Source organism: Saccopteryx leptura, chromosome 3, assembly GCF_036850995.1.
Source record: "Saccopteryx leptura isolate mSacLep1 chromosome 3, mSacLep1_pri_phased_curated, whole genome shotgun sequence".
In the NCBI taxonomy this organism is placed as follows: domain Eukaryota; kingdom Metazoa; phylum Chordata; class Mammalia; order Chiroptera; family Emballonuridae; genus Saccopteryx; species Saccopteryx leptura.
In genome coordinates, this window is record NC_089505.1 from 217511453 (window position 1) to 217524201 (window position 12749).

The following is a 12749-nucleotide window of genomic DNA, read 5'->3' on the forward strand; positions in this document are numbered from 1 at the left end:
GTGTGTACGTGTGTGTGCGCGCGCGCCTCCCACTAACGTTACTTTGTTTAACACGAACCATCCTCTCACCTCAAGTGCTTTCCTTTGACTCTTTAAGTCTCTAACAATCATTATGAAAAAGACTAACAACTCAACAGAAAAATAGACAAAGGATATATATAAATCAGTAAAGTCACAGAAGACAAAATGCAAATGACTAATAAATTCATGAAGAAATCCCTATGTTCATTAATAACCAGAACACAAATTTAAAGAAAATAAAAAAAACACCAAAAATAAACTTTTATCCATTAGATTAGCCAAAGGTTATAGACTGTATTCATATGGTACACAGAAACTTTTTAGAGAATAATTTGGTATTATCTATGAAAAATGAATATATATGCCTACACTTTAAGTGATTCTTTTTTTTTCCCCCATTAAGTGAGAAGCAGGGAGGCAGAGAGACAGACTTCTGAATGTGCCCCGACCAGGATCCCCTGGCAAGCCCCCAATGGGGTGATGCTCAGTTGCTCAGCCACTGAGCTATTTTAGAGATTGAGGCAAGGCCATGGAGCCATCCACAGCACCCAGGGCCAACTTGCTTCAACTGGGCCATGGCTGTAGGAGGAGAAAAGAGAGATAGAAAGAAAAAAGAGGGAGAGGGGTGGAAAAGCATATGGTTGCTTCTCCTGTGTGCCCTGACCAGGAATCAAACCTGGGATGTCCATATGCGGGACCAACACTCTACCTCTGAGCCAACTGGCCAAGCCCAATTCTACTTTTAAATCTATCACCAATTAATAAGCACAAGGACGATCACTGTGGATTTTTTTGTGTGTGTGACAAAGACAGAGAAAGAGACAGAGAGAGGAACAGATAGGGACAGACTGAAAGAGAGAGAGATGAGAAGCATCAATTCTTTGTTGCAGCACCATAGTTGTTCATTGATTGCTTTTTCATGTGCCTTGACCAGGGGGCTACAGCAGAGCGAGTGACCCCTTGCTCAAGCCAGTGACCTTGGGCTCAAGCCAGAGACCTTGGGTTTCAAGTCAGTGACCTTTGGGCTCAAGCCAGAGACCATGGGGTCATGTTTATGATCCCACACTCAAGCTGGATGAGCCTGCACTCAAGATGATGACCTTGGGGTTTCGAACCTGGGTCCTCCGCATCCAAGTCCGACACTCTATCCATTGTGCCACCACTTGGTCAGATGTGGCTTTTTTTTTTGTATTTTTCTAAAGTGAGAAGCAGGGAGGCCAAGAGACTGGGATCCCACAGGTGCCCGACTGAGATCCATCTGGTATGCACACTAGGGGGCAATGCTCTGCCCATCTGGGACATTGCTCCATTGCAACTGGAGCCATTCTGGCACCTGAGGCAGAGGCCATGAAGCCATCCTCAGTGCCCGGGCCAACTTTGTTCCAATGGAGCCTTGGCTGTGGGAGGGGAAGAGAGAAATAGAGAGAGAAAGGAGAGGAGGAAGGGTGGAGAAGCAGATGGGCGCTCCTCCTGTGTGCCATGGCCAGGAATTGAACCTGGGACTTCCATATGCCAGGCCAATGCTCTACCACTGAGCCAACCGGCCAGGGCCTGGTATTTTTAATAATAACCTAAAATTGAATATAATACACCAAAACAGTGTATGATTCCAGGTGAACTTATCAAAAAACAGAAGGGAAAACTCATTTATTAAATGAATATCTACAAAAGGAAAACTATAAATTAGTATGTTAAGCATCAACTTAAATTCAACATTTGCTAGGTGCTTATTATCTGTGCATTTTTACTTAAAAATGAAAGGATAAACCATAAAAATAAAGGTTACCTATGAGGGAAGGAGAGAATAGGTGGAAACAGGATACAAGCTCTTTGATTATACCTTGTTGTATCGATCTGACTTGGAACTTTGTAAATATTTACATAATTAAAAATAAAATAAAATAAAGCCATGTCTAAAAATCAAAAGTAAAATGAAACAAGTTTAATCTACAGTATATCCAATTTGTGGCATAACTGCACAGAAGGAAAATATTCCAAATGAACTTAAAACACAGTCATGTGGGCCCTGGCCGGTTGGCTCAGTGGTAGAGCATCGGCCTAGCGTGCAGGAGTCCCGGGTTTGATTCCCGGTCGGGACATACAGGAGAAGCGCCCATCTGCTTCTCCACCCCTCCCCCTCTCCTTCCTCTCTGTCTCTCTCTTCCCTTCCCGCAGCCAAGGCTCCATTGGAGCAAAGTTGGCCCGGGCACTGAGGATGGCTCCATGACCTCTGCCTCAGGCACTAGAATGGCTCTGGTTGCAACAGAGCGACGCCCCAGATGGGCAGAGCATCACCCCCTGGTGGGCATGCCGGGTGGATCCCGGTTGGGCGCATGCGGGAGTCTGTCTGACTGCCTCCCCGTTTCCAACTTCAGAAAAATACAAAAAAAAAATAATAATAAATAAATAAATAAAAACAGTCATGTGACTATACATTCCTATACCCACCCTATACATATATATACACACCCTAAGGACAAAAAGAACTATAAACAATCAAACTTTTCTCAGTAATTACATTGTGGGAAGAGTAGTGTTAGTACTGTTATTCTGTTCTGTGGGCTGTGGAACAAATCACAGTTAACAATCATGTTGGGATGGCTGTTTATGAAGATGTTCATGTGATTGAAAGGGGATACAGGCACCCAGGCAGAGGAGGTCACTGTCCTACAGCCATGAACTGGTTCTATCAATGTGATCTCATACTGAATTTCTTCTTGAAAAAATGTAAACTTCTGAGCTCTGTCTACTGAAGAGGCCTAGAAACAATGGACAATAAGCTCCTCCAGCACCTAGACTATGGTCTCTAAACATCACGGCGCTTTGGAGAAATGGTTGAAAACAGATGTAGGGCAGGAAATGAGCCAGGTGAACTTGGAACACTTTGCCATACCAGAAGGCAAGGAAGCTATCAAAGTCCTAGCACCATGTAAAGGGGACTCAGCTGTCAAACTGAAAAAACTCCCACCAAGTACAAATGAACTAAAATACACCATGTATATTAAAACCCATGATTCATAATTATAATTGTGTGTGTCTGTGTGTGTGTGTGTGAGAGAGAGAGAGAGAGAGAGAGAGGGATAGAGAGAGAGAGAGAGAGAGGAATGGACAAGGACAGACAGGAAAGGAGAGAGATGAGAAGCATGATCTCATAGTTGCAGCACCTTAGCTGTTCGTTGATTGCTTTCTCATATGTGCCTTGACCAGAGGCTCCAGCTGAGCCAGTGACACCTTGCTCAAGCCAGTGACCTTGGGCTTAAGCCAGCAACCTTTGGGCTCAAGCCAGCTATCATGGGGTCATATCTATGATCCCACCCTCAAGCTGGCATGCCTGCGCTCAAGCTGGTGGGCCCACATTCAAGCCAGTGACCTCAAGGTTTCAAACCTGGGTCCTCAGTGTCCCAGGCCAATGCTCTATCCACTGCACCACCACCTGGTCAGGCCATAATTAGAATTTTAAAAAGTAACTTCTGGAAGGCAGAAGGGACTACCTTATTGAAAACCTTTACTTTCTGTCTTTCTTACAAAATGTATCTGGGGCCTGACCAGGCAGTGCTGCAGTGGATAGACTGTCAGATTGGGATGTGAAGGACCCAGGTTCAAAACCCCAATGTCGCCGGCTTGAGTGTGGGCTCACCAGCTTGAGTGCAGGCTTGTTGGCTTGAGTATGGGGTCATAGATATGACCCCATGGTCGCTAGCTTGAACCCAAAGGTCGCTGGCTTGAAGTCCAAGGTCTCTGGCTTGATGGCTTGAGCAAGGGGTCACTGGCTTGGCTGGAGCCCCCACCCCCATCAAGGCACATAGCAAAAAGCAATCAATGAACAACTAAGGTGTCACAATGAAGAACTGATGCTTCTCATCTCTCTCCCTTCCTGCCTGTCTGTCACTATCTGTCCCTCTCTATGACTCTCTCTCTGTTTCTGTCAAAGAAAAAAAAAATGTACCTGGGAAAACCAAATAGTTAATGAGGAGTTTCTCTTCCCCATGGAATTACAGTTCATATATGAAAGAGGGACAGAAAGAGAATGCTGCTACCTTACACAGCCTTGATTTAAAACATTTAGGTGATACTCGTCAATAGCCATTAATGTCACCAAAAGAAATGACAGGAATTGATAACAAACCTGATTAGATATCCTCCACCATCTATGAGTAAGTTTTGCCTCTCCCCAAACAACAAATAAAAAACACACTTGAATTCGATAAAATTTCCCATGTTACCAGTTTGCAGGAAACACAAAGGTCAGCCTTATATATTCAACAATAAAAGGGGAGAAACCACCAAAATTCAGACTGTGGGAAGTGGTCCAATTTCTTCAACAAAAAAATTAAAGAAAAATAAAAAGAGAAGGAGAGGGGACCTACAGAGTTGAGAAACCTGGCAGATCTGCTCAGCAATTACAATGTATTGGGTCTTGTATGAACCTGTTGCAAAGAGACTGAGAACTGAGCATGCACATACTGAACGCACATACTGAAACACAAATGTATGTACACAATGTGTTCATATGTGTCTCTACATGCATGATTAGAAAAATATGACCTGCCTTGATATTTGATGATGATAAACAATTACTGTTTAATTTTTAGGTATGCAATGGTATTGTGATTTTCTCTTTTTAAAAAAATGACTTAGAATTATGTAATAAAATGTTTATAGGTAAAATGATATGATGTCTGTTACTGGTTTTATAATAAAGTGAGCAGGGGGAGTGGTTACGTACAAGTCAGATACCTGACAAGGGCCTGGTAGTGGCTGAAGCTGGGCAGTGGGCACAGGGGAGTCATTATGCTGCTGCTCTCTTCTACTCTGTATGTTTATGTTTTCCATAATAAAAATTCTTCATTAAAATTGGATTTTTTTAAAACGATGGTTGGTTGGGTAAAAGACATTTTTTCCAAAAGGAAAAAATCTGAGCTATCAAGCTGTGAAAAGACATGAAGGAATCTTAAACGCATATTACTAAGTGTGTTTACTAAGATTAAACGTATAATCACACTCTGTATGATTCCAACTAGTGACACTAGGGCTGGGCCAGTCGGGGGAAGCACAGAGGAGTTCAAAGGCAGTGAAAACACTCTGTATGGCACCATAATAATGGGTACATGCCATCAAACCTTTGTCCAAATCCACAGAATGTACAACACCAAGAGGGCACCTGAACACAAACTATGAACTTCGGGTGACTGTAATAATTTATTGTAGATTCATCCATGTAACAAATATTCCATTTTACTGGGAGACACTGATAATGTGGAGACTGGGTGTGTTTGGGAGCAGAAGGCATATGTGAACTCTGCCTTTCTGTGCAATTTTGCTGTGAACCTAAAATGGCTCTAAAAAATAAAGTTTTAAAAAAGTAAAATCAAGACATCTACACTAAGTAGTGTATGATTCAGTTTTTGTCATTACCCATGACTCTGGAACGAGAAGCCTGCACAAACTTCCCTGCAGTTAAAGGCCCCAGTGTGGAGGCGCCCTCACTCTGCTCGTCCCTGGCTGCGTCACACATGCACACGGACCTTGTGAGCCATCATGACTGAAAGAAAGTCGTCCAAGTTGCCAGCTCTGATTCTTAATTTCAATAAGGCAGAGCAGAGAAGTAGGAAGACTAAAAAACAGCTAAAGCCCACTGAGGAAGCCAGCTCCTGGAACCTTTCTGGTGACATGAAATCCCGGCAATTAAGAGAAAATTCTGTATGGAACACTGAAACCTCCACATCTAAAAAGACCCATCAGTATGCTACCTAAAATCCTTTCGAAGATGAAGAGTAAAAACTATCAACTGACAAGCCTACCCACTGGAGAAAATCTGATCAGGAGTCATCGATTTTTATTTTATAGTTCTTTACTTAAAGGAGTTTTCTCCCCAGAGCCATCCTCAGGCTCCATGCTAGCACAAAATAAAACTAAAGAACAAAATAAAACAGACAAAGACTCACAGATACAGAGAATAGACTGGTGGTTGTCAGACGGGAGGAGGGTTAGGGACTGGGTGAAAAGGTGAAGGGATTGAGAAGTACAGACTGGCAGTTACACAACAGTCACGGGGACACAAGTACAACACAGGAGATACAGTCAATAATTCTGCAATAACTCTGTATGGTGCCAGGTGGGTACTGGAAATACTGGGGAAATCACTTTGTAAAGTGTGTGATTGTCTGATCACTATGCTGTGAAACTAATACAGAATAATACTGAATGTAAACTGTCATTGAAAAATAAAATAAAAAAAATAAAAAACTGGTTTTGTGACCAGTTTGAACTTCAGCATGAAATCAGGGAGAAAACCAGAGAGACCGGGAAGAGGGGAGGTGAAGGCTAGTGGAGGCAACAGCGTCCTGCTCACCCAGTCCTCCCGGGCCTGCCAGGAGGAATTCCTGTCTCCCTATCCTCTTGACAATGGGGCGCTTCTCCTCACTGCAGTATGGGAACAGGTCCTGCGAATCACCCGTGCTGTAGTTCAGGATGATGTACTGGGTGGTCAGAGCCAGGCACAAGAAGTGGCCGTCAACAGCCACAGCCAGGGGCTGCTCCGGCGTGGACACTTCTCTGACAATCTGAACCCGGTCCTCGTACACCATGAACACCTGAATGGTTCTGCGTTTCACAGAGATGATGCAGACCTCCACGCAGAATGGGTCCCCACTCACAGGGTTTTCGTTCAAGGTCAATGCCACAGCCCCTTTGATGCGGGCCCCTGAGGGGACAGGCTCCAGGCTCAGCATGTTAACCAGAGTTATGGAATTGTCACAGAGCACTAGCAGTCGGTGGAGTGCTGACGCTGCTCGCAGCTCCGTCACTGGCTTCTTGAAACCCAGGTGTCTGTGCAGCTGCTTGGTGGCGGTGAACACGGCCGTGCCAGCAGGAAGGGTCTTCTCCTCCAGCAGGAAGTGGCAGACAAAGCAGTCGCTGGTGCCCACATAGAGGTTCCTGCCGCAGCACTCCACGCACTCGATGTTGATGCGCTCTTTGTCCCCCATCAGCAGCTCCTGGTCCACGGCAGGGACCAACGTGAAGGCCTTGGTGGTCATCATGCCGGCACTGGTCTGCAGGAAGAGGGAAAGAAAGGGGTGACAAGCAATGGCTTGCAGAACCCTTGCAGGTTGCAATAAGCATACACTGATTCCTCCGTAACAATTTCAGGGAAAGGAAACCATATGGCACTGTTAGAAAATAGAGAGAGAGATAAAAAGATTTCCCACTCGCCCTCCTCCCACCAGACGAATGGGAGACCCAGCAGGAGAGCCACCTGCTCATCCTCAACAAAGCTGAGGTATATGTGGCGCTTCCTTGCATTGTTCTCAGGAGACATACCTGTAGGCAGAAGACAAGCATACATATTCACCCAGACAATAGAACAGTGTGGAAACAGGTAACCATGATACTCCTGGTCTTCCCCTGAGCTTCTCCAGTCACTTGATTATGTGTTTAAGTGAGTGGTGGGACACCACTACATTGTGTTGTTACAGCTGGCTCCTTGGATCTTGTCAGAAACACCAAGGCAGGAACCACACCTTGCATCCCTCCCAGTAAGGCATGCACGACGGCTCCAGCACCACCTCTGGCTCCCAGGGTGAATGTGCTCGTGCACAGTAGTATAGCTACGTCTCAAACCTCTGCCAGGCGGACCTGTGAGTTTGCTGCCCTGGCAGTGAATGGCTGCCCCCCTGGAAGACAGACTGCCCCCACTGTCACCCTTGGCTTCCTGCTTCTCCCTATGAGAAGGGCTCTATGTCACACTGCATGGCCTGCGTTGATTCTCAGCCAGCGGGAAAGCACTCATACATGCAAGGCAGCCTCTGACCCCCTCAAGCCGGAGACGGAAACCCTGGAGCTCTGAGACAACTGCAGAGAGCTGATAGGAGTTAGAGGGTGTTTCTAGAACTTTTCTACCACTTCAAGCTGTCCAAAAACAGGGCTGCCTAACAAGAGGCAACTAAATGCCTTAATCCTCTGAGGTATCCTAGCAAAGACTGGAAGAGTTCTTAGAAAGTCAAGAAAGATTCATGCATCAAGGAAGGGTAGGAATCAACTTAAACATTTTAGAATTCTACACTTTCTCATGTCCCACCCTGTCCACTGGGGTGGCGATAGCTCACAGGAGTGAGACTCCAGTTCGCCTCCCTGAGTCACCAAAATGCCCAGAAAGGAGGGTGCCCCAGGCTGGGGAAAGGTTTTCCACTGAACACCACCAGAGTGCCTTCACACCCCTTTCCTGTCACTCAGTAGCTATGTGATCTTGGGAAGCTCACTTGGCTTCTTCATGCCTCAATTTCCTGACCTGTGAAATGGGAGTAATGATGGCACCTACATATGATTCTTTAAGGATTAAGTGAGCCAACTCCTATAAGCACTCAATAAAAATGAGGTTTTGATCTCACCAGAACTGCATCTCTCTCAAGTCCCCAGCTTCCTCTGTTTTATTTTCCAAGCTAGACACCAAGAGACAGAATGATGCCCTGAGCTGGGGGTGATCTGTGTCCACCTCCTCGGACCAACAGACCCAAATGTAAGCCAGACATACACATTCACACACATGCGCGCACCCCTGCATATTCCTTTCACGACATGAGTTTCTCTTCACAGAGCCATGGAAGAGAGGTAGAAGGTGAGTACTGAGGCTCAGAGGTCTCCCGAGAAGAATGGTGCCCACCTATCTATCAGGGGCCACAGGAACTCCCTACGGTCCCCAGGAAAGCCTCAGGTTGGGGGAAGAGTAGACTTTTCATCTGACACAGTTTTTAGATACTACCATCCATTTGTCATGACCAAACAGAATCACCAAAACTCAACCTTGACAATATTTTTCCATTTAAATTTTAATGAATTCAACAGATATTGAAATGTAAGCTTTGAAACACCCTAAGTCTGTGAAAACTCAGTAATTCAAAATAGCTTTTCCTGGCCTGGGCAGGTTGGTTCAGTGGTAGAGCATCGGCCCAGCCTGTAGAAGTCCTGGGCACACAGGATTCCCAGTCAGGGCACACAGGAAAAGTGACCATCTGCTTCTCCACTCTTCCCCTACCCCCTTCTTTCTCACTCTCCCTCTCTCTCTTTCTTCTTCCCCCATAGCCATGGCTCGAATGATTTGAACAAGTTGGCCCTAGGCACTGACAATGGATGGCTCCATGGTCTCACCTCAGTTGCTAAAACAGTTTGGTTACCAAGCAATGGAGCAGTAATCCCAGATGGGCAGAGCATCCCCTGGTAGGGGCTTGCCAGGTGGATCCTGGTTGGGGTGCATGCAGGAGTCTGTCTCTCCGCCTCCCCGCTTCTCACTTAATAAAAAAAAATAGCTCTTCCTTCATGGACAGATCAATAAGGGCTGCCTTCTAAAATGGTAAGATAGAGTGATTCCACTATTTAAAACTCCCATAATCAAATTCCTCTATTTAATTTTTTAAAAGTACATTGTCGCCCTATTGGCAGGGCGACCTGGCAGTAGAGTCGACCTGGCATGTGGAAGTCCTGGGTTTGATTCCCAGCCAGGGTACACAGGAGAAGCGCCCATCTGCTTCTCCACCCTTACCCCTCTCCTTTCTCTCTATCTCTTTCTTCCCCTCCCGCAGCCAAGGCTCCACTGGAGCAAAGTTGGCCCGGGCGCTGAGGATGGCTCCATGGCTTCTGCTTCAGGTGCTAGAATGGCTCCAACTGCAGCGGAGCAACACCCCAGATGGGCAGAGCATCGCCCCTTTGTGGGCATGCCGGGTAGATCCCAGTTGGGTGCATGCGAGAGTCTGTCTGTCTGCCTCCCCACGCTTCTCACTTCAGAAAAATAAAAAAATAAAAAATTAAAAATTTTAAAGTACATTGTCCATAACTCTAGCCTCTATGTTTACTTAGCATAAGAAACAAACAAAAGATGTCTGCCACGAAAAATTCACTTGACCCTTGAACAACATGGGGGTTAGGGGTGCCCATGCCCCGCGCAATTGAAAATCAGTATAGAATTCAATTAGCCCTCTGCACATGCAGATTCCCAACTGCCAACTGACCCTTGAACAACACAGGTTTGAACTGCAAGGGTCAGTGAACCGAGTGGTTCAACTGAGTTGTGCCAGTGACTGAAAAAAACCCACATGTAAGCAACTCACCCAGCTCAACTCCGCATTGTTCACAGTCACCTATGAACTTGCATATGGAGAGAATCAAACACCTCAGATATTTAGTCTAAATACCAGGGTGGAAAGGGAAAGAAAGAGGGAGAAGAGACAGATGTAAGGAAAGCTATCAGCTTATTAAAAAGTCATAATTTTATGCTATTTACAAAGACATGAATACTGTTTCATTACCTGTAATTATTTACATTCTTGCTAGAGATAAGCTACCTACCTTAGGAGGTTAAATAAGGGACCTGCTTTAACAACTAGATGGTAATTTATAAAAAACAAGAGAATGATGTTAGCATCACAGTAGAGTAAGATGTTCCTCTTTATCCCCCTTTTAAAACAAATTAGACCTCCATCCACAAACAAAGCACTGTTGTGGGCGATATGAGATCTAACACCATACATCAAGGGACCCATAACACTCACCTACATCCAGTAACAGCAGACAGAACTCGGTATTGTCTGTGGAACTAGTGGAGCCAGCAGACCTGCACAGACCCCTCTCACCACAGTTGGGATAAAAACCTAGAAAATGGGCCCTGGTTGGTTGGCTCAGCAGTAGAGCGTCAGCCTGGTATGTGGAAGTCCCAGGTTCGATTCCCAGTCAGGGCACACAAGGGAAGCACCCATCTGCTTCTCCACACTCCCCCCTCTCCTTCCTCTCTGTCTCTCTCCCCCTCCCGCAGCCAAGGCTCCATTGGAGCAAAGTTGGCCCGGGCGCTGAGGATGGCTCCATGGCCTCCGCCTCAGGCACTAGAATGGCCCCGGTTGCAGCAGAGCAATGCCCCAGATGGGCAGAGCATTGCACCCTGGTGGGCATGCCAGGTGGATCCTGGTCAGGTGCATGCAGGAGTCTGTCTGTCTCCTCCACCCCACCCCGGACTTCTCACTTTGGAAAAATAAAAAAATAAAATAAAACACAAACAAACAAACAAACAAAACCTGGGCTGACATATAGACAAGAGAGAATGTGCCAAAGTCCAGACATTCCACAGAGAGATTCCAGCATGCCACTGGAGCAAAAATCCCAAAAACAAAATATGAATGAGTTTGGTCACAGCAGAAGCAGCAGTAAGAGAAACTTCCCCGCACTGCACCACCCACGCAAGCACTGCACAGGGCTGATCCATCTGGCTGGGTGAATGCGTATCAGTTCCCCAGCTGTGCAGGACACTGGACGAGGCTGGAAAGACCCATTTCTCTCCAGCAGAGCCCCGAGTACTGAGACAGGACCTCCAAGACTGGGAGGAAGGAAGATTGGGACAGACACAATTCCTTTCATAATTTCAAAGGAAGTTAAAAAAATCCCATGGAGCAGGCAGTCCACTCTCAATCCCTGGGGAGTATCACATCTAGAGATCTCCCTACTGGGTCTATAGGGGAGAAGCCACAAATTTGAGCTACAGCACCACCTTCTGGAAAAACAGAGAGATTTCCAGCAGCCAACAGTGAGCTGTAAGGACCAGAGATATAAGAACTTAAGAATTCAGCCACAAGAGGGAGCACAAAGAATGGAGGAAGTATACTCATGGAGATGGAGAAAATCCAGGCAACACCATCAGAAAGAACACCCCATGGAAACCAACTAGCATAGATTTAGGAGGTGTCTGCTATTTCAGAAAGCAGGAAAAAAAATTTACAAGGAACACTGAAAAATCAGGAAAGCCTGTTGTCACAAAAAGACAATAATTCTCCACTGAGTTCAAAGGCATAGAATTTGTGATCTAGCTGATAGAGAATTCCAAAATGAGACTTTTAACCAAAGAGAGAGAAGTCACAAAGAAGAACTGCAGAAATTTTGGAGCTGAAGGGTGAAATGAAAAATGCAATAGAGGCACTCACGGGACAGTAGAGTCATTGGAAGACAGAGTGTGCGAGCTAGGGGGCAGGAACTGTGCAATAACAGTCAGGGTGAACAAAGGAAAAAGAATGAAAAGAGTGAAGAATCCATATGTGATCAATGGGATTCCAGAAGAAGAAAAAAAGGAAGCAGAATATTTATTTAAATAAATTATAGCTACAATTCCTCAAACCTGGAAGAATAACTAGATACCCAAGCTCACAAAGTAAATAGATCACACCATTATCTCAATGCAAAAAGACCTTCTCCAAGACACATTATAAGAAACTAGAAGTAGATGGTGTGGAGGGAACACTGTAACCTATAAACAGAGGAAACCTATTAGGTTATCAACAGATTTCTTAGCAGAAACCCCACAAGCCAGGAGAGTGGTATGACATATTCAAAGTGTTGAAAGATAAACATTGCCAGCCAAATATATTCTATTTGACAAAGTATCCTTCAGAGAGTAAGGAAAAATAAAGACTTTCCCAGACAAACAAGACCACCACCAGAACTGCCTTGCAAGAAATGCTGAAAGGAGTTCTCCAAGCTGAAATGAAAGGACGTCAATCAGCAACATTAATTATATGAAAGTGCACAAGACACCAGTAAAGGTAAAAGTATCAGTCAGACTTAGAAAACTCAGTATGTTACAGGATGATGTGCTAACCACTGAACAATAGTAGGAAGGTCAAAAGAAAAAAGTATTAGTATCAATACTAATGTGTTAATGAATACACAATATAAAAAGGGGTAAATGACATAAAAAT

At 45.2% G+C, this 12749-nt stretch overlaps 1 protein-coding gene across 4 annotated transcripts in view; it reads right to left on the reverse strand.

Moving 5' to 3' along the window:
- TGFBRAP1 (transforming growth factor beta receptor associated protein 1) overlaps positions 1-12749 on the reverse strand; it is a 58027-nt gene that overhangs the window by 25361 nt on the left and 19917 nt on the right. For all 4 annotated transcript variants that reach the window (XM_066377520.1, XM_066377521.1, XM_066377517.1 and 1 more), the window contains exon 2: positions 6374-7073. In XM_066377520.1, the coding sequence (XP_066233617.1) occupies positions 6374-7061 (688 nt within the window). In that variant the 5' untranslated portion in view covers positions 7062-7073. The remainder of the gene's footprint in view (positions 1-6373; positions 7074-12749) is intronic.